The following is a 20,972-nucleotide window of genomic DNA, read 5'->3' as shown; positions in this document are numbered from 1 at the left end:
GGAGATTTCATATCTTAAAATACTATATATACTGATACCATTTTGAGGGATATTTTGAATAAGAATAACTGACAGAGGATCTGCAAGACAAGTTCAAGAAATTTATGAAAATCACCATACCTGGCTTTGAATCTAATGACAAGGGATCATATTATGAGAAGGGTCTCTTATGTTTCATTGATGTTAGTTAGCACTAATTAAACTAACAAAAAAATGAGGCTGTTGCCATTAAGCCATGTGCCAAAACTGTCATAGTAACCAATTCATCACTGTCATAGTATGTTGGAAATTAAGTGACCCCTTCATCAATAATATGGTCAACTTCACCTTGTTGGTTTGTGGTAAGCTGCCGTCTTAAGCAGTTCTAAATTTGTACTCAAGAACATCTCACTATCAGTCCTTAGTGTCAATGCGGATAATGTAGCCCATCATAGCAGTAATGGCACCAGCCAGTTGCAGATGGACTATATATATCGTGATCCCACCCCTTCTCCACACAAAAAAGTGACGATGTGAATAGAATTAGTGACTTATACCAAATTAAATTTTGTTGCTTTCATGTATTGAGACATTCTAACCAGAGAATTGGATGCGATTTGATCCTTTGCAGCCTTGCAGGTATGTTTCCATTTAATCAGTAATGACAAGTATACACCTAGCTCAACCTTATCTGCCTTCTTGGGATGACCATTGTTGTAATATCATGTGTGGAGTCGTCAACAATACTAATATTTTGTCCTATAACGAATTAACGATAGATCTTTTTGTTGTTGTTTTGTGATCAAGTATAATGAGTATAATAGAGAATTCCAGGCTTTCAAATTTTAATGAGTGGAGGAAAGTTAATACATTGATCAAAACTCAAAAGATCTAGAGATGATGCTCTGAAACTAAAAAATTTCTTTTTAAAATTCATTTCTAATATGATCGGAGTCCGTTGTTTTGTTTTAGCTGGCCTTCGATAGAGCTGCCCAAATTCCAACACTTCTGCCGGAAAAAGAAGATTAAGATTCCGGAACTTGTATTAGATATTTAGATGGCACCCTCTCTTATTTGTTTATCTTATCCAATTCGAAGTGTATTACTTTCTAGAATGTAGCAGACAATGAAACCAAGAGACCATGGAAAGTTGGAAACACCAAGTATGTCTGTCCAGACACAATAAGAATTTGAATATTTGAGCATCAAAATGTACTTTAACGCCGACGTTGAATACATAGATATGATGAAACATTTGACCCTGATTTTACACTCAATTAAAATTTCTTGCATCTGAAACTAAATGCTGCCGGAACATAACAATGAAAGCTTCCACTCTCTCATTCAGAGCCTCCTTGGAAAGCTTCGGATTCTCCTCCTCCTCCGGCTTGTCTTCAACTTCAAACCACTCTTCCTCATCACATACCTTAACCACTTCTTGATCTACTTGAGCCGGTGGCCACCTACATTGCCTCGTCTCCTTCTTCATTTCAACATTGACCGGAACTCGATCTGCTTCGTCGTGGTTGTTTTTGCTTTCTTGATTCCCACCTGAGGTGGAAGACACTGAAGTGAAAAGAATGGCCAAGAGGACGAGGTTGAGAACGATGAACACCCACGCCCGCCACTGCTCCATGAGAAACACCATCAAAACCGACACAGATGCTCCGGCGGTGAGCAGAACCATGTGCATGACGTACTCTTGAACTTGAAGGAGCTCTCTTTGCTTCGTTACTCTCCCACTCAGCTCTCTTCTCTTCTCCATTGCTGTGTGCTTGAGAGAATTGAGACGATGGTGATTCTTGTGCTGGGTTTATATATTAAAATCCGGAGCTCTTATCCTGTGCATGCTTGATTTTGGTTTGCTAAAAAGGTGGGTTTCGAGTGCAGTTTTTCTAGTGCGCTCCACTTTTGAGGAGCCAGCTGTGATGAGAAGAGAGACGTGACGAGTATGGTTGAAGCTGCTTGAGGAGACAAGCAGACATAAATCCTGACAGCCTGCTAGCTGCATCATCACATCACCTAGCAACCATATCATTTCTCCAACTTTGGATTTAGCCATGGAAGTTTGCTCCTGTTTTTGGCACTTGGGTGTGCTTCAACACTGGGGTGCCCTAATGAAAGCCATTAACTAGGGCACAATGGCTCATCACTATATCGTGCACAATGCGCAGATTCAATCCCACGTCATATGATTCCTTGATCCAGTCTATTACCATCTCAATCTTTATTTTTAACTTAAATCCAAACACAATTACGTTACAGTCATTTTTTTCATAGAAGAAAATAATTATAAGCAGAAGTCTCTAGAATAGCCAACGTTTACGATGTCAAAAACACAGAGCTCTTGAGGCTTCTCATGGAACTTGCTCAACCCAACGAGAGGGGAGGAGTAACCAAGGTTAGCACATTACAGTGTCTTCTTGATCAGAGGCAAATTAAATATCAATTGATAATTATCTTGCACCAATAGAAAAGTTGCAATCAAGTAGGAATCTCGTACCTAATTATGGCTTCCTTTCTCGAACAGAAAAGAAGTGGAAGAGAGCAGTTGGAAAGGAGGAAGATTTATCAGATGTGCTTCATAAAAAGAGAGCAATGAATCAGACGTGAAGGTCGAAAAGCACGCCTTGTGCTGTTGCTTGTTGGAACTGTGGTGCTCAGTGTTTCTTCCTATTCATGAATCATCATCAGAAAATGACCCTACATCACCACCGGACATCACCCACCAGGCGCAGCAGTGAAATCATGTTCATTCTCTTGGTTGCGTTTTGGATTTCGTAATTTCAAACTGGAATTTAACTAGTGATTCATGTGCCCTGAGAAACAAGATTCTAATTAGGGATACAATTGTCTTTACACTGACACGCCGATCTGTCTTGGCTAAGATACGAGAACATTGGGCATATATCCAATCAGTTTTTTAAATCATATCATTTGCACCAAAGGATACGCTCGGAAACGCGACGGAAGATGTCGAATTCGAGCTTAAAACGAACGAATACGCTCTGGTATGTTGTCAAAAAGACAATGTTGCCCTTTGTGGATTTAAACGCAGCCAGTCAAAGCCAAAACGGCACCGCTTCGCAGTGTACATTCACTCTCTCTCTTCCACTATATAACACAACCCCAAATTTGTTAACAGAGATTAAACCAACACCTCATCACTCTCTAATCTTCTTCATCTTCCTCTCTCTTTTTCTGCTTAGTCAGTCTTAATTGTATGGCCTGCGCCCGCCCTGCAGCCGAGTGATCGCCAGCTTGGGGAAGCGAGTTGTAGCCAGCCAGATCCGAGTCGACTCACCTCTCTCCCGCTGCTCCTCTCGCTCGTTCTCAGGTCTAGATTTTCACCTTCACACAACCTTTTTACTGCAATTGATGCATGCCGCTTTCGTTTTTTTGTATCAAAGTTAATCACTGTGTTCTTGATGATCATCAGTATGTGATCGCTTAAATTCATGATCTGATTGTTGAGTACGTGATGAGTCCAGTATTGACTGTTATTTCTTTTCCATCAGGCTTGGAATTTTTAGCAGAGTTTATGTAAAGAAAGAAAGAAAAAAACTAATCCAAGTTTGATCTGATTGTGTGTGTTTAGATTCTCTGTTTTCATTTTGCATGAAAAATAAAAATAAGTGAAAAAGGTAGATCTTGATTGGGTGATATGATAAGTTTAAGTCAGGGCAAGGAAATAAGTTTTGCCCAAGATTGTATATTGATTTTTTCTTAAAATTTATGAACCAAGTTTTCCATTGCATTTACAATATGAATACAGAATAGAATTGCACCACCCGATTCTGGCATTCTGCTGCAAAAGATCTGATTGTGTTTTGTTTCAGCAGAAGCTATATGTGGTTTCTGCCTATGCAAGCCTTGGCTTCAGAAACAATAATGCTCACAAAGAGTGTCAAGCTGGCCACGTGTGCATCTCTGTTCACTTGATTTTGTTACTACTAAGAGATTTGATATCTTACACCCATGCATCAGATACAGAGTGATTCAACAGCCATGTCAGACAACCTGTGAACATCAGTTTCTAATTACAATCAGGTTCAATAAGATATAAGGTCATGCCATTAAAGCTCAAAACATCATAGGCAGAGAAGAAAGAAAGCTCACCTTAGCGAACAATAATATGGAGTGGACTATGTAACAGTGGTATCCAATATACCAGTACGGTAGTACATGAGCAAATTGATCACCAACTCTCTTCAAACCGTTTGAACACTTTCAATTCCTCTGTTGGAGGACCAATGAAGCGACTTCTAACATCTGCCTAGCCTTCTTATCAGGTGTGCATCCAGCACGTTCCATATCCATGTATATCTCAGGAACCTTATCGTACTTGCTCGAATAAACGCCTTCATAAGGGTAGTATAAGTAACTACATCAGGGCTTAAACCCTAAAGAAACAACAAAATCATCACCATCAGAAACTTGGCTAACAAGTACCATGAAAAACGAACAGGGTTGTAGAAAATTCCAAGACTTATTATAGACTTGCACTTTCTTTTATATGGTGATATATGGACATAGTTTCTAAATGTCTACCAGCAATACCAAATGCATTAATCAAGACATTCAACATTATCACATTTGGTTCGATTCCCTCCACTTCCATAAGCTGAAAGACTTTTGACTGTACACTCTTCTGCATCCTGAAATTTTCCGTATCGACGCCCATAAATGTCAACCAGAACAGCATAAAATAGTCCCACTTTTTTTTTATGCCCTCGGCTTCTCATTTTCTCAAACGTCCTCTGTATCATATCCCACTTCCCTTTGGGATCAGGATATAATCCTTGTTCTTGCATCTCAGTAAACAACTCGAGGGCCATCTTTATCAACCCAGACTTACAGTGCCACCGTATCAACGAACTAAAGGTCGATATCAGGCTCTACACCTTCTTGTTTCATTTTCCCAGAGACTTCCTGTGCCTCATCAAGCTCACCATTTTTCCCAAATGTATCAATAATGCTGTTGTAAATCTGTTTGTCCAATGTCATCCCCATTTCTCTCTTCTCTTCGACAATGTCCATTGCTTTCTTCCACATCCCATTGTCCCTATAAAGACAATGACCTTACTATATACAAATGAGCTCAGTCGAGACCTTTTCGCTTCTTCGCATTAATCTTGACCAAGTATCCTCCAATCATCTCAATTAGGAAGAGAGAAACCATCCCGAAAATATTAGGAAGAAGAGACCACGAGACTTGTGAATAATTACCCCTGTAGCAACAAGCTTCGTTCAAAATATATGCTAGGCTGCTAGCTGTAGAGTCCTCAAGGTTGGGAAGAAGGGAAGGACACATATAAAAAGTTAAAAACGTATTTAATTAACCTGAATCCTTAATTCAGTTAACTGTAAAATAATCATAAATAGAATAAAATAACAAAATGGGGATGTAGCTCATTGGTAGAGCAATTCTACAGTGAAGGATAGATCTTTGTTTGACTCCTTGCGTCTCCATTTAATTTGTTTTAAAATCGTTTTTTTAGATTAAATGCTATATACAAATTTTTTGTAAAAGTTCGTATCAGTATATAAAAATAAATAACAGAAAATATGTTAGGGTAACATAATGGGGATGTAGCTCAATTGGTAGAGCAATTCTATAGCAGATGATAGATCTTGGTTTGACTCTTTACGTCTCTATTTATTTTATTTTTTTAGCATATTTATAGATAATCATGCCAATAGACCATGTCATTATCAGGACGTTTTTTCCCTTTGTCGGCGAGATTCAAAATGTGAATATAAAAATTGCACACCTAATTAGGATTAATCTACAGTTAATTAGGATTCATTAATCTCCATCATGAGTAGTTTTAGTTTTGGTTCAATCAATACATCATAGTTTTCCTCATCTTCGATTCTTGTTAATCTTCTTTCAAGGACTGCCTGTGTTCAATACCCATAACTTTCCAAAGGAGAGATTACAACAAAAAAGCTACATTTCCAGATCATTTTGAAACTTTAAACCCTATCAAATCGTGTGCCAATTAACACATAAGAGGCATCATGCAGCCCAGGCTTATAATTAGCAACATCGAGATTGAAACGGAAGAGCTGTTACTCATCAAGATTGAAACGGGAAAAAGGCATTCGACTGAATCCTCATGTGATAGTTCTACAAGAACTAGAGTCTGCTGGTCAAGTTCACTGGGTTGATTTGATACCCTCCTAATCCAAGAGGACGCGTCCTTTAGGCCTCTGACCCAACAATCATCTGAAATTATTTGAACTTGCTATTTGCTAAGAAATATAAATGTATAACTTATACCATCTCTGCTCCCATAAATGTTAAATTCCCAAGTGTACAAGGAATACCAAACCCCCACCTTCTGGAAACCCCCCAATGTCCTTAGATTTTTTTCCCTGATTCTGCATAAACTTTCTTCACCTCCAGCCATTTCCCAATCATGCCGCTCTGATTCTTTACCAGCCAGAAGTAACTCAAAACTTCAATTCAAATATGCTCGTTGGATTTTGGAAGCCACCATCACCATCTCTTCCCAGACAAAGATATGAGCTGCCAATGAATGAAAGATGAAGAGATGTCAAACTATCAAACATCCCCAAGCAGTAACTCAACAAGCATGTACTGGAACTTTGAAAAACCAGTTAATCAAAGCACATAATTTCAAATTCTACTCGTTAACTGGCAAAATACCCACCCTCTTTTATCTTTTTAATTTTTATGATTCTCTGGACACATGGAGTATTAGTTATCTTATAATAAAATCTAATGTAATTTTGGATTACATATTTTTAGGCACAATGGGTTAGTGGAAGAAAAGAACATGGTAAGTGCAGTTGTAACCAACCTGTCGAGCAACCTGAGCCAGCCTTCGACTGTCCCTAGACGATTCATTTTGCAGCTGTGGTGTGATAGATTCTCTCTCTTCTGCCCGCCTCTTAGTTGTGTTCTCCTCAAATGAAGCAGTTTCATCAGGGTTGCCTGAGAAATCCTTGCGCTTCCTCTGGGAAGTGTCCTTGCGAAGTCCTCTGTTGTCCACGTGACTAGGAGACTCACTTGATTGTTCTGATACTTTAACATCTGTTAGTTCAGTATTCATTCCTAATACAGCACTAGTGCCGAGGCTCAATTCAGTACTTGGAGCTTCTGAATTCTCCATAACATCCTTTCCCGGCTTTATGGAAACAGACACATCGATCAACTTGCTACCTTTGTCTGCATCATTCTGGACAGGTCCAGAACTGCTAATGCCCTTAATGCTGACCTTAACACTAGTTGAACCTGAGATAGGATCCACACCTCTTCTAATTAATGTCCTTCCTGGATCCAGTCGGGGCAATGGCTTCATCTTAGCTTCAGTTTTTTCAGCTGTGTTTGGTTGATCTTCACAAGATTTAACATCACCATTAATTAAGTAGGCAAATGTTTTGCAGCGGGAAAGAACAGGAGATGGCTGAATACATGCATCATTATGGGATCCATCCTTTCCACTGGTTGAGGAAGGTTGACATGAACTCATTAGCTGATTAGGACGACATAGCTGGGAGGTTTTGGCTTCCCCAAATTGAGTCTTCTTTCTTCGTATTGTCCGGACTTTGACAAGGGTTTTGGTTTCTTTGGAAGATGGTTGCTTAACTAAATCTATGCCATTGTCACTTTCTTTCACAATCAACTCATTCAACTCGTTCTTCCTCTGAGACTTGTGATTGTCCTCGTATCCTGGAAGCGGCAGTTTAACATTAAATGAGTTACTTTCAAAAGCACGAACTCGCTGTGTGCATCCATTTCTGAGCAGCTCAGGCTCCTTACTTCTCATGATTATAGAGTCAAAGTCACAAACTGGGGCACAAAATTTGTCTGAATCAGAAACACTCAAATGCTGCTCAGTTTGTTCTAGTCCATTAGAGACCTTATAGTCTGGACTTCTAGACACAGAGGTGTTCTTCAGCCCAGAATTTGGAGCATCTTCAGGCCGTGCACCTGAAGGAGAGAGTGTCATGGGCTCAGGTGTCACATTTCCAGAAAATGAGGCATCTTCCCTTGTGGTTTCTCCACTCAATTGCTGCTCAGTTTGTGCTAGTCTATTAGAGGCTTTAGGGTCTGGACTCCTAGACACAGAGGTTTTCTTCAGCCCAGAATTTGGAGCATCTTCATGCCGTAAACCTGAAGGAGAGAGTGTCATGGGCTCAGGTGTCACGTTTCCGGAAAATGACGCATCTTCCCTTGTGGTATTTCCACTCAACTGCTGCTCAGTTTGTTCTAGACCATTAGAGACCTTATGGTCCAGACCTTTAAACACAGATGTGTTCTTCAGATCAGAACTTAAAGCATCTTCATGCCCTAATCCTGAACAGGAGAGTGTCATAGGCTCAGGTGTCAGATTTCCGGAAAAAGAGGTATCATCGGTTTCTCCATTCAGAGGCTGCACTTGGTCGGGACTCACCCTCTCCAATTCACCCCATGCTTGTTTCAACTCTGATCTTAGGTCAGTTATAATATCTTCCGCCTCAAAGAGCTGCGCTTCAAGCTCTTCAATCTTTCTATCTCGTTTCAAGGATGTCATATGTGCTTCATTTGTCTGTTCAAATGAAAATTGCAATCAATAACATCCAAATGCCAAAAGTTAATGTAAGCAGGCACTTATAGTATTACAAACAAATAACTAAATATATCGCAAAAAAGAGTCACTAAACCAGTCGTCATGATCTCCCGAATGAGTTTTTTTTTTTTTTTCATAAACAAAATTTCATCATTCCAAGCAACAAAACATGCCATGGAGAAAAACAAAGAAGCAAAAGAAATCTTAACAAATTTCTTTTATTAGATTTTCAACAAGGTTTCGGAGGCGAATGATAACAGTCTGCAAGTTCTTATAAAAAATAAATTACAAAAAAAAAAGTTAAGCACAAAATTACAAAACTCAAGCATATTCAGAGTTCGAACGGAAGATTCAAGCCTCAAAAGTAAACTGAATATTCAGAAAACTAAAGAACCGAATCCATGAATGAAAAATCTGAAGAACAAAAGAAAAAGGCAGAACCTTGAAATCGATCATCTGTTTCAATCGGAGCATCATCTGAAGCGCGTCGTCTTTAGTAGCACGCAGATCGTGCTCGAACCGAACAGCTCTCCGCTCCGCCGCCATTACTCTCGCCGCCGCTTCCTTCGCCGTGTTCAGTATTATCTCCGCGTACGCCTTCTTCACCTCCACCATTTTCTGCTTCCAAAAAATCCAAAAACCGAATCAGAATCTCAAATCCAAACAAAAAAAAACAATAAACACTCAGAAATCAAAATCAGAATTATAATCTCCCGATTCTAAAAAAAAAAAAACGAAGATTCAGAAATCGCCGGCGACGACGGTTGCGGTAATGGTGTTAATAAGTAGAGGGGCATTTCCGGAAATTCACCTCCGGCTCATCGTGTTCCATTGCTGGCTCTTCTTCTTCGGACCACCACCGGACTCTGAGAGTGAGTGAGTTTGGCGTGTGCTCGATTCTGTTAGAGAAAATAAGAAAACCGAAAGTCTGTTTTCCTCTCTCTCAGTCACGATATTACTCTTCTGCCCCTTAATGCGTGCTCTAATTACGATGCATTTACTGCGTCGCGTAGTGAGTTCGTTGGGGGCATTTTTGGAGGATAAGGACAGTGAAACGACATTGGGTTGGGAGAGAGGCGATGCCGTTTGGTTCATCGACCGCGATTATTGAGGGGTTGGTTTCGTCATTTCGGCCACAATGTTAGGCGCGCAAAGGAGGAAAAAGTGGGGCCCACGGGGAAATAAAAAGCGTGGAGTAGTAGTTTAGGCGAGCAACGCGGGTCGTTTGGTTTTTTCTAGTCTAAAATGCGCGGTCACTCAAAGACGTGCTCGGGTTTTTTAAATTTGAACGGACCGCCGTGGCGTGCCGGCCGAGTTGGGGGCTTTGAGTGCGTGTTTTCGTCACCTGAAAGTAGGAAAACTAAGAACTACGGCGGGTCAATTGTCATTTTTCACGATGGGGAGTGAGAATTCTAAGTTTTTGAAATTGTCACGTGGTGAACCGAACGGTTTTCGTAATATTAAATTTTAAATTTTAAAATTAGTATGATAAAATAAAATTATAGATTTAAAAACTAATAAGTCATCAGTACGATGATCTTAAAATTTCAAAATTAGCACGATGATCTTAAAATATTGATAACTAAGATTTCATTAAGGACTTACATGACGGGTATGTACATGAATTTTTGTGGTAGTCATCTCCATACAGTTGGTTAGCTAATAAGCTTTGTATGAACTAATTTGAAAATCGCAATCCTACTCTAAGACAGTAAGCACAATATAACAGTTTATTAGTGTATCGATACATCACAATACACATGTAGACGAATTAAAAGACTACACCAATGGTAAACTAATATGTAAGGTTAGACAACTATATGCAATGTTATATACTTAATGTATCAACACATTCACACATTGTACAACATTTCCAAAATTCAAGTCGATATCGGTGTAGCAACTACCTGAAGAGATGGTCCACGCAAAGCTCGCCAGCGAAATTACTCTGAAGTTGTAACTAAAGGTGATGTCAAGCTAATCATTCACCGCGCATCAGTCATTTCCTTACCTCCTTGGATTCTCATGTCGATCATTCAAGACGTCAAGAGGATTGTGGTGGAATTTGATGAGATTTAGTTCATTTGTTGCGATATTTCATTCTATACTATTGGGTATTTTGTGATTAATTTTGACCTATTTAGAGCTGGTCGCATCTCCTCCAAAACTACAATGATAATAAAGGTTATATCATCACCTCATTATTTCCTATTTTGGGACCTATCTGTGACAATAATACAAAGGTTATTTAGGGTTCTAATATTCTTTCCTTTCAGATTTTCAAACCCATCACACAAGTGGGAATCAAAGATGCATATTCCTCCAACCTCATTGGCTATCCTAAAAAAAAAACAGCCCCCACTGGTCACTTGGTGTATTTTAAGGTGGAGAAATTATTATATATACTCGACACATATCTCAAGTCATGTACCCATATATTTTTTATTGTGATTGTTTCTGATTGGTTCTTATATGTAAATAATTTTTTCTTCTATTTTCACCGCGTGTATGTTAATTATACCATGACATAATATAATTAACTGGGTACATCACATGTCAATGTCATGTGGTGTGACGCCGTGACGGGTACATAAGCATTAAACACACCACCCGGCTTCAATTTTAAGTGCAACTGTGCAAAACCATCCAAAAATCGAACTTGGTATATCTTTATATAAAGAACTTCACAAATCAAGGAGAACCCAAAACCACAGGTTATTAAGAAATCTACCAGAGATACCAAAATAACTGAACAAGAGAAAAACTCAAATTAATGGAATACGAAACTGGCCGATGACAATGGCAGGTAGTGTGAGCAGTTTTGCATGTAAAGAGGAAAAGCAGTTTTTGGTCGTAATTCGTAAAAAGGAGATAGCACTATATCGTTTAGGGTTAATTTACTGTTTTACCCCTTTTCTACGTAATCTTCTTTAGATAGATTCTACATAGCACAGAAGCTTGGTTGGACGACCGATTCCCGCTTCGGAAGCGGAAGCGGGAGCGGAAGCGCGGGGAATCGCGACGGAAGCGCGATTCCGAAAAAGGTGGGTTTGGAAGCGCGGCGGAAGCGTTGGCTTCCAAATTGGAAGCGCGGCGGAAGCTTTGACTTCCAAATTGGAAGGGTGATTCCTTCTCTACCTCTATTGTATCAATCAATGTCTTGAGACTCTTCTTATCGTTTCATCTTCTTATTTATTTCGTTAAGCGGTTAAAGATGAATAACATCAATCAATCTAATATGTGTCAGAAATATGGGAAAGAGATATCAGGAAAATCTAGATGAGAGAGAGATATATAGAGAAGACAGAGAGTTGTGGAGAGATATGAAAAAAAATCCATATGAGAGAGAGAGAGAGACAGAGGGAAGACGGACTTTTTTTTTTATCAATTTCATCTAGTCATGTCTCTTTGACTTGCACGTGTCCAACACCTTCACACTATGTTGTACATTCTTTTGTTTGAATTTTGAAATGAAGCTTTAATAATGCTATAATCAAAGATAAGCATGGGATAGAAAATAAGTCATTAATAGTTAACTAATTATTTTAATACTAGATAAAATAATTAAAAAATAAAATATAAAAATAATATATATATATATATATATTATTCCGACGCTTCCAAAACGCACCCGCTTCCTTAATTTTTGGAAAAAAAACGCTTCCGCGTTTCGAAACGCTTCGCTTTCACGTACCCGCACCCGATTCCATGCAGCCTAGGGCACTTTAGAAATAAAGAGTTAGGCAGTTTCATAAGCTTTGTTTCCTTAATTAATACCGATTATCCAGTTTCAGCCATTCTTGGTGGACTTAGTCAAATAAAGCCGTCACTATACCAAAACAAAGCTCTATCTGTAGTCAAATAATAATGCAGTCTCTCAATCAATCACCCACTTTCAAAGTTTCAAGTCTTTGATTCCCGTTTAGTGTTTACTGCAGACAAACCACGCCAAAATTCCACCCCGTTTTCCCTGAAAACCACTCCTCTTCCTCAAGTCAATGGCCCTTTTCAGACGACGCGCAACTTTGACAATTCCTCTCCTCCCTTTCCTCTCCTAGACCCCCATAATCCCACCACCCCATCTCTCCATTCCTCCGATCATCTCAACATGTTGAGCTCAACAACCTCGACCTGGGTTCTCACCCTGGTCCTGTTCCTGAGCTTCTTCTCTTGCCTACAAGCCGTGATTGAAGACGACGTCAAGTGCCTTCAGGGCCTCAAAGACTCACTCACCGACCCTCAAGACAAGCTCGCCTCTTGGGACTTCACCAACTCCTCCGTCTTCATCTGCCGCTTTACCGGCGTCTCTTGCTGGAACGAGAACGAGAATCGAATCTACAACCTCGACCTAAGGGACATGTCTCTCTCAGGTACGATTCCCAAGTCAGTTGAGTACTGCATTAGTTTGCAGAATCTGGATCTATCTGGGAACGAGCTTACTGGGACGATCCCTAATGATTTCTGTACTTGGTTGCCTTATTTGGTAACTCTGGATTTGTCGGGGAATCAGTTTTCCGGTTCGATCCCGTCTTCTATGGGCAAGTGTACTTACTTGAACAGCCTTGTCCTGTCGGAGAATAAGCTGTCGGGGAGTATTCCCTATGAGCTGTCTAACTTGAACAGGTTGAAGAAGTTTTCGGTTGCGAATAATGAGCTGAGTGGGACTGTGCCTGATGTGTTTAAGGATTACGACAAGGCTGATTTTGCCGGCAACAGCGGGCTGTGTGGAGGGCCGCTGAAGAAATGTGGGGGGCTGAGTAAGAAGAATCTGGCCATTATTATTGCTGCGGGGGTGTTTGGCGCCGCGGCGTCTTTGTTGCTGGCTCTGGGGCTGTGGTGGTGGTACCATGTGAGGATGAACAAGAGGAGGAAGAGGGGGAAGGGAGGGTATGATGTTGGGAGGGAGGATTGGGCCGAGAGGCTGAGGTCGCATAGGCTGGTGCAAGTTTCGTTGTTTCAGAAGCCGCTGGTGAAGGTTAAGCTGGGAGATTTGATGGCAGCTACGAATGGTTTTAGTCAGGAGAATGTGATCATTTCGACTAGGACTGGGACTACTTACAAGGCGGTACTGCCTGATGGATCGGCGCTGGCAATTAAGCGGCTTAGTACTTGTAAGCTTGGGGAGAAGCAGTTTAGGTTGGAGATGAACCGGCTAGGACAGCTTAGGCATCCAAATTTGGCACCCCTTTTGGGTTACTGTGTTGTGGAGGAGGAGAAGCTTCTGGTGTACAAGTATTTGTCAAATGGGACTTTGTATTCTTTGTTACATGGAAGTGGTCCTGGATTGGATTGGTCGACTAGATATAGGATTGGTTTAGGGGCTGCAAGGGGACTTGCTTGGCTTCACCATGGTTGCCAGCCTCCAATTATACACCAGAACATCTGCTCCAATGTCATTCTCCTCGACGAGGATTTTGATGCTAGGATAATGGACTTTGGGTTGGCAAAGCTCATGACGTCTGATCCTCATGAGAGCTCTTTTGTTAATGGAGACTTGGGAGAGCTTGGTTACATTGCTCCTGAGTATCCAAGTACTATGATAGCTTCACTGAAAGGGGACGTTTATGGATTTGGCATAGTACTCCTCGAGTTGGTGACTGGGCAAAAGCCTCTTGAGGTCGTCACTGCTGAAGAAGGTTTTAAGGGTAATATCGTGGATTGGGTGAATCGTCTCTCTAATTCAGGTCGAAACAAGGATGCCATTGATAAGGATATTTGTGGAAAAGGACATGATGATGAAATTCTACAGTTTCTGAAAATTGCTTGTAATTGTGTTGTTTCTCGGCCCAAGGATAGGGGGTCTATGTACCAGGTTTACCAGTCCCTGAAGAGTATGCGGAGAGACCATGGTTTTTCTGAACAAGATGATGAGTTTCCTTTGATTTTCCGCAAGACAGATCATGAATGACTCGGAGTAGACTTGAATCAATGAAGAAACAGGGATGACAAAGATGCCAATGTGGTTACAGAATTTCATCTTGAGGTAAGTTCTCAAAGGTTGATATGTAAATCGTGTGATCTTCATTTTAGCTGATTTTCCCTATTTTTGTAGTTAGCTGTATAATACAATAATCTTCCTGAACCGTAGGCCTCCTATTATTTGTTTGCCCTTTGTTATATTTTTATGTGTATGAAACAATACTCAACTGAGGTGCAGTCATAAATGTAATGTGCTTCCTGTTTATGGCCATTAAATTTTGGGATGAAAGTGCTGTTGTATCTCCTTACCACACCGGAAATGCTTCTGTCTTTCTCTGCAATGGTTATGATTTATGTGCTCTTTAAGAAAGCTAACCTTGTTGATAATCAGTTTATGTTTGGGCTCTCCAAAATGAATCGCTTATGCTCTTGAACTGAGTTGAACTAATCCATACAGACCAAGCCCTTAAATTGTTGTTTAAAACCTACCTAGTAACCCTAGTTTGTTTCTCTACTGACGACATATGAGGATTTGTATGTAAAAGATTTGAATTTTCACTAATTTTTTTCCAAATTAGTGTGTAGATTAGTGTATAGCAGGAAAATGTCTGAAATGGTGTATTGGCTACTTCCTTGTCTTCATGGGGCAGCCTGACTATCAAATTTATTCCAGTATGCCATATCAGACACTCGTTCTCGCACTTGACCTCTAAATTTACCAGTAATTTTAGTCTGTAATTCCTCGTTCTTTGTTTATACTAACAGTAATTGGCACGCAGGTGCTAGCCTGCGTTATTTTTTCTGGTCACCATTGTGTACAAATGTACAATACCTGTAATCGCACAAAGCACAACCACAATGTTTATGTGGGAGAAATAGTTTTAGGCACTGAAAACAGTTGTGATTTATGGTTGAGTAGCTTTTGCATAGTGATTACCACTAGACTAATGATAAGTAGGGGCGAAACTTTTGCAAGGCCAACTTCACCACCACAACAAAAGGTCTCTGCATGTTTCCCATGCCTACTCCACTAGTACTACTATCGCCATACTCAGCAAGGCATCTCCAAAGTTTCATCTCATCTAGCATGACATGAGATAAGCAAGCCATTTATACTTTCGGCAAAAAAGAAGTATAAAACTGTAATACGTTTCAGCTTGCAATTGCGTTCCGCAGGTGCCCTCTCTATTCATTTTGTCATTTCTCTAATCTCATCATTGGTTGTCATTTCTTCAATCTCATCAGTAATTCTTTACCGAGCTCCTAGTTCAACACTTCAAATGTCACATCCCACAGTTCTACGATGAAAGCTTTTGCGACGTTCTTCCAAGAGCCAATGAGCCATAGTTGCAGTTTGATATAGGCTTCTCAAGTACTGATACCAAAATCCACTGAACAAACAAGCCACTGAGGTATACATGAATCTATATGATCAGAACATCAGATGTGCCACCTTTTTTTAACCATTAACAATTTACTCAGTAAATTTGGTCGGCTTGTTGTTTAGAAGGAGAGTAAAAGATGTACTAATATCTTGGCCTCCTTGGTTTCTTTGAGTCAAAGGAACTGCACGAGAGGGGAATCTGTCTCCTACGCATCAAAAAAGGACTGTAAATTTGAATCTCACTTACTTTGGACCTCCTCTTTCCCTCTTGAATCAATCAAACTCAGCACGAGTAAAGGAACCTAAAGATAAAGCGATCAACAGAGTTGGCTCCTTCATTTTTACTTTGCATATTCATCTCCCTCACTTTGAATTCAATGACTTTTTCTTTTTTTTCTTCCTTTTTTTTTTGCCTTCTCAATCAAATATTTTTTACGTTGGTGGGTTATGTTTGAAGCTTGAAAGTACATCTCGGATAAAATCTTTTGAAGATAATGATGAAATTGAAATTAGCTTATATAGCAAAAGCATAAGCAAATGAAGCACATTCAAAGGGTTGTTTTGATAATAGAGTCGCTTTATTCAGTTTTTTTTTAAGAGAATTGCTTTTAGTTTCAAGAAGAGAAGGAAATTGCTTTGCTTGGGGAACACAATCACAATCAAAGCTACTTGAAGAAAGCCTAATTATTAGAAAGCCACAGTATCGTACAAGTTAGGTAACCAACTCCATAGATTGCATGCAATGTGGGACTAGACTACAACCTTTATTGGGTGTTTGAATTGTCTTATAGTATCAACTATCAACCATTGAGTTTTGTTCTACTTGGTCTCATGTTTTCTTCAGTGCAAAATAGAATCCTATCCATTATCCATAACATTGAATTTGGGGCAAGGTTACCAGTAACATATATTGAAACTTGAAAGTGAATTCCATCTTTACCAAGTTCTAATCTTGAATATGTATATTGTGTTTGAGCTTTAAATGGTGTTCTTTTCATGCCCATGAACAGCTTTTAGATTTACAGTAAGGTTGGGAATTCAAACAGAATCACGAATCACATTACAGAATGCTCAGGACTTGGACATCAAACTAATGAGCTTCATTAAACCTACCTTCTCCAAAATTTTAATCACTCCACAAATCCTAATTCCTAAGGGAGGCGAAAATCATAAATAACTGCACGAGTCGCAGAGTGCAGATATATAACTTATTGTACAAGCCTCCTGCTCAAATTCTTATGCTTCACACTCTCCTCATGGTTAAGCTCGACCAGCTGGTTGTCTAGTCTTCACTGCTCTCCTGAGTTTGCATTATGAAAAGAAATTAGGAATATGAATAGGTGCGTCATGACCACATTACGCATAAAAATACAGCAATATCATTTTATTTCTCTTATATTGAAGATAATAGTAAGTTAGTAACTTAAGATTATGATTTGGATTATAATGGAGCAAACATGAATTAACAAAACTATCAAAATAAAAGGAAGAGCTTTGCTCTACTGTTCCCTCTCATAGCAAAAGTTGTCTAGTTCTTGCTCCAAGGCCTTTAGGTGTTTCTTATGAAAATAAGAGAAAGTTTGATACATAAAGAAGGCTTTAATTTTTTTTTGTTGGAAAAGGAAAGAAGGCTTTAATAAAGAGGCAGACAATCATCAATTTCCATATATCTCAAATATTAGATGGTGATGGACATGGTTTCTTTAACTCAAGCTAATATTATAAAAAAAATAGAACCCGGACAAAGTTGATTCTTCATCTTCTTGTTTTGTACTCAAAACCCAATCTAAATGAAAAATACAAATGCAGAGACAGAAACACAGGTGCATATATATTCTTTTAACCAAAAACATAAAGAGAAACTAATATTCCAAGAAGAAAACAGCAACTTGTTTGAAAAAAGAGTTCACCATCATGTCACTATGAACGAGAGACCGAATATATCAGCAGCGGAAAAATGGAAAACGATATATTCTCTTTCTAACTACTCTGATCTGCTTTATATAATTTTGTTCGTATTCTTTTGGGTCTTTGTCTGAGGATGAATGTCCCATCATAATTCAAGCATCTTCAAGTATGCACCAGCTAAGCTAAAGAAAGATACAACAATGCTACCACAAATGGATGAGGGAATGAAAATGTACCTGTTATGGATGGGATCAGGTCCATTAGGTACTCGCCTCTTGCTCACGTAAATGAAGGTAGAAGAATCCCAAACAACAGCATGCTTCTTATCTCTTCCATTCAGCTTCCAATGCTTGAAGATTCTGCTCGATGAAACTGTGACTGTCGGTCCGGTAGTGTGGTTCACCAGAATTGCAGTAGAGAAGAACCAGAAGACACCCAGAAGCAGTAGAAGTCCAAACAGAACACGTAAAACCTTACTTCTTCCTAAACTCTCCATCTATCTCTTCAACCCCCCTCAGGCTTTTCTAAATTTCACCTACTGCCTTCCCACCCAAGCAATAAGGCTGCCCATTTCAAACAGGGATGGAGAGAAATAATTATCGAAGAGCAGCGCTTGAGGCCAGAGGGCAGAGATGAACTCTCAGACAAGCAAGCAGAAGGGAGAGAAAAAGGAGAGCACACAAGGGAAACCAAATGATTAGGTGATCTTTAGCTTGGCGGGTAGAGCTGTTGGTTCTATATAAAAGGCTCATACAGGGAGATATTGCTTAAGATGTGAATCTGAGTGAGATAAAAAGATAGATGTGATAATAAAACGAGACTAATAAAACAGAAAAGTTCGTTATTCTAGTGCTTTAGAGTGTTGAACGGGTCCATATGATCCCTCTTTCACTGCTTTGGTTTGTGCATTTTCATGCAGCTAATGGGGGACCTCACTATCACCCCAAACCTTACGTACTCCAAGTTTGTAAAAGACATGGAGCCTGGAGCTACCCTATTAAATAAGAATGAGGGTAACAATGAGCACTGAGGACCCAACTATTACTACTCATTAGTCATTACTGGGATGCTTGTTCCTCTCCCCACTATAATAGATACTTGGTTCCAGACTACAAGATAACTACTCATTTCTTAAACCAAATTCATATCGCACTGTAAATGGAAATGACCTCACCCAAATATAGTAATGCTACAATACTAAAAGGTGTCAGGGTTAAAATTTTATAGAGAGTTGAGTTTTCTTGCTTAGTAAGGATCATAAGCTTCATCTGCAATCAAGTATCATTAATAATGAAAAGAAGGATCTGGTGCAACTTTTCATTGAAGCTTAATAACAGTTCGTTGGATTTTGGCACAAAATTTCACATCAACAAGTCTTCCACTCTATGATTGAGCAAACTGTTCTATTGCACCTTCAAGTTATGTGAAAACAGGAATAGAGTACCAATCAAGGAGCTGAAGGAAAAAAGTATAGAAGGTGATGCATGCTACAGTACTAGAAACCAAACCACCACAGTACTTAATTTGCTGCAATCAATCCATTTTTCTCTTCCCTAGTCCATTGTTATCTACAATCCTAGAAAACATCAGTCAGATGAGATTAAGCAGTTATCACAAAAGTACTGGATGTCCACTCTTCAGGCAAAGATGATATCATAACACTTTGAACAGTTTGAAGTAGTCTCATTCATAAGCAATGGATATGCAAAACTTCAAAGCTTGTACAGGAATAAGTGTTCAATAATTTCATATTTGCACAGGATTAATCTACTAAATTCAGTACAGCAGAAGAAAGAATACATGTCCGAACAGGAAAGCAAAAGATAAGTACAGTACTTGGCAAATGCCTTGGGCAGAAGAAGAGATGCTTTACATCTTCTAAAATAATAGAAGGAATCTAAATCTACTTTCTTACACATCATAAGAAAAGAAGAAATTGATATGGAGTTTTCCATGAAATGACTCCTAATTGTCAGTAACACCCCTAGCATGAGAAAAATTCACCTTGAGAGTGACGGTTACAGGAGAGGCCATTGTGATCTAGGTGGGGACCCTTCCAGAAATCCTAAACATTGCAGTAAGTGTACACCGGAAATCAGACAATAAAACCTGAAATGAACTACTGGTGTATCTAGAATTATAGTACAAAACTGTTATGGCACTTATAGAGTTATAATTAACATACACCCACTCCACAGCCACTATCTACAAAAACTTATATGTAGTTAAACTTGTCGGCACTTGAAGAATTATGGTCACCATGCCTATCCAACTGAAATAGGCATCCAGTCCATATTCCAGAGTCACTATATCCTATGTATCAGAACACTAAAGTTGGCTTTAACCTACTTTACTTCCAGACAATCTCCTTGCTACTTTAAGAGCTATAGATAATTAATTACTACAATCCTTAATATTTAACCCATGGCTCCTTTAAAATAACTATGGTCCAATGATACACGTGGGACACCCCTTTCAATTATAGAAGATATCAGGTCCAATATCGGTCCCAAATATTTCTTGACAAATAGGTAGTGGAAACTAGAGCCAATCAAGACTAGGGTCCATCTGATAACAATTTACCCTAGAGGTCCCAAGTACCACTAAGCTAAGTGAGTAACTAAAAGGTCCAAAGAGGAAGGGAGGTATAAAAAAACCACCCCTAACATTAAGCTATAGAAGAGCTCACATGAAAGGAATGCGTATGGTTCTAGATACGAAAAAGAATGTAAAATGCAATTCAATAGACAACATAATCCAATACCTGGAACTTCAAACATATAATCTATAATCCCAAACCGAAAACAACTGAAAATATCCTGCCAGAAAGTAAAAGGAAGAAACAACTGAATTGACTACAACTAGTAACTGCTTTGGCTGTCTCAGATTCTTCTACTCAGGTCTGTATACATGGGGACATGCAAGCAGAATATGTTAATACTTTGATGTGCAACATGTGTGTCAGTGTTAGATTTACTAGCTTGTAGATAAAATTAATGTCACAATGAATAACACTACATCAAACCCTGGTGCGCAACAAAGGCTTAATTTTATGTAAATATACATAAAATTAAGGTCAAAAGCTAATCTCTTTCCAAATTAGCTTTACTCCACCCAAGGTCATGTCTTGGTTTAATGCAGTGCTGATTCTAATCTCCTACTTGTTTTTCACTTACTCCATATGCAATGTCTTTATGTTG

At 39.2% G+C, this 20,972-nt stretch overlaps 5 protein-coding genes across 5 annotated transcripts; 1 reads left to right on the top strand and 4 right to left on the bottom strand.

The window, feature by feature from the left end:
• Positions 1-1,177: 1,177 nt before the first annotated feature.
• Positions 1,178-1,744, bottom strand: LOC126798740 (uncharacterized). Its single transcript, XM_050525783.1, has one exon. The coding sequence runs from the start codon at positions 1,742-1,744 to the stop codon at positions 1,253-1,255; it is 492 nt and encodes a 163-aa protein (XP_050381740.1). The 3' UTR covers positions 1,178-1,252.
• Positions 1,745-3,970: 2,226 nt separating this feature from the next.
• Positions 3,971-6,395, bottom strand: LOC126797424 (putative pentatricopeptide repeat-containing protein At5g36300). The gene is given in 7 exon segments (XM_050524059.1): positions 3,971-4,328; positions 4,331-4,382; positions 4,484-4,615; positions 4,617-4,866; positions 4,868-5,054; positions 5,057-5,101; positions 6,266-6,395. Coding segments are annotated over 7 exon segments (915 nt in total). The 3' UTR covers positions 3,971-4,209.
• Positions 5,951-9,437, bottom strand: LOC126798724 (uncharacterized). Its single transcript, XM_050525765.1, has 4 exons — positions 9,373-9,437; positions 9,003-9,179; positions 6,810-8,540; positions 5,951-6,514 (listed from the first exon to the last, which is right to left on the bottom strand). The coding sequence occupies exons 1-4, from the start codon at positions 9,391-9,393 to the stop codon at positions 6,485-6,487; spliced, it is 1,959 nt and encodes a 652-aa protein (XP_050381722.1). The 5' UTR covers positions 9,394-9,437; the 3' UTR covers positions 5,951-6,484.
• Positions 9,438-12,412: 2,975 nt separating this feature from the next.
• On the top strand, positions 12,413-14,791 carry LOC126798725 (probable inactive receptor kinase At1g27190). The gene has a single exon (XM_050525766.1). It carries the CDS (start codon positions 12,670-12,672, stop codon positions 14,467-14,469), a length of 1,800 nt encoding a protein of 599 aa, XP_050381723.1. The 5' UTR covers positions 12,413-12,669; the 3' UTR covers positions 14,470-14,791.
• A 2,025-nt stretch (positions 14,792-16,816) lies between these two features.
• LOC126798741 (CLAVATA3/ESR (CLE)-related protein 25) lies at positions 16,817-18,645 on the bottom strand. Its single transcript, XM_050525784.1, has 2 exons — positions 18,009-18,645; positions 16,817-17,164 (listed from the first exon to the last, which is right to left on the bottom strand). Exons 1-2 carry the CDS (start codon positions 18,266-18,268, stop codon positions 17,125-17,127), a joined length of 300 nt encoding a protein of 99 aa, XP_050381741.1. The 5' UTR covers positions 18,269-18,645; the 3' UTR covers positions 16,817-17,124.
• Between the last annotated feature and the right edge of the window lie 2,327 nt (positions 18,646-20,972).

This window comes from Argentina anserina, chromosome 6 (genome assembly GCF_933775445.1).
Source record: "Argentina anserina chromosome 6, drPotAnse1.1, whole genome shotgun sequence".
Taxonomy (NCBI): domain Eukaryota; kingdom Viridiplantae; phylum Streptophyta; class Magnoliopsida; order Rosales; family Rosaceae; genus Argentina; species Argentina anserina.
This window is presented reverse-complemented; position numbering and strand designations above follow the sequence as displayed.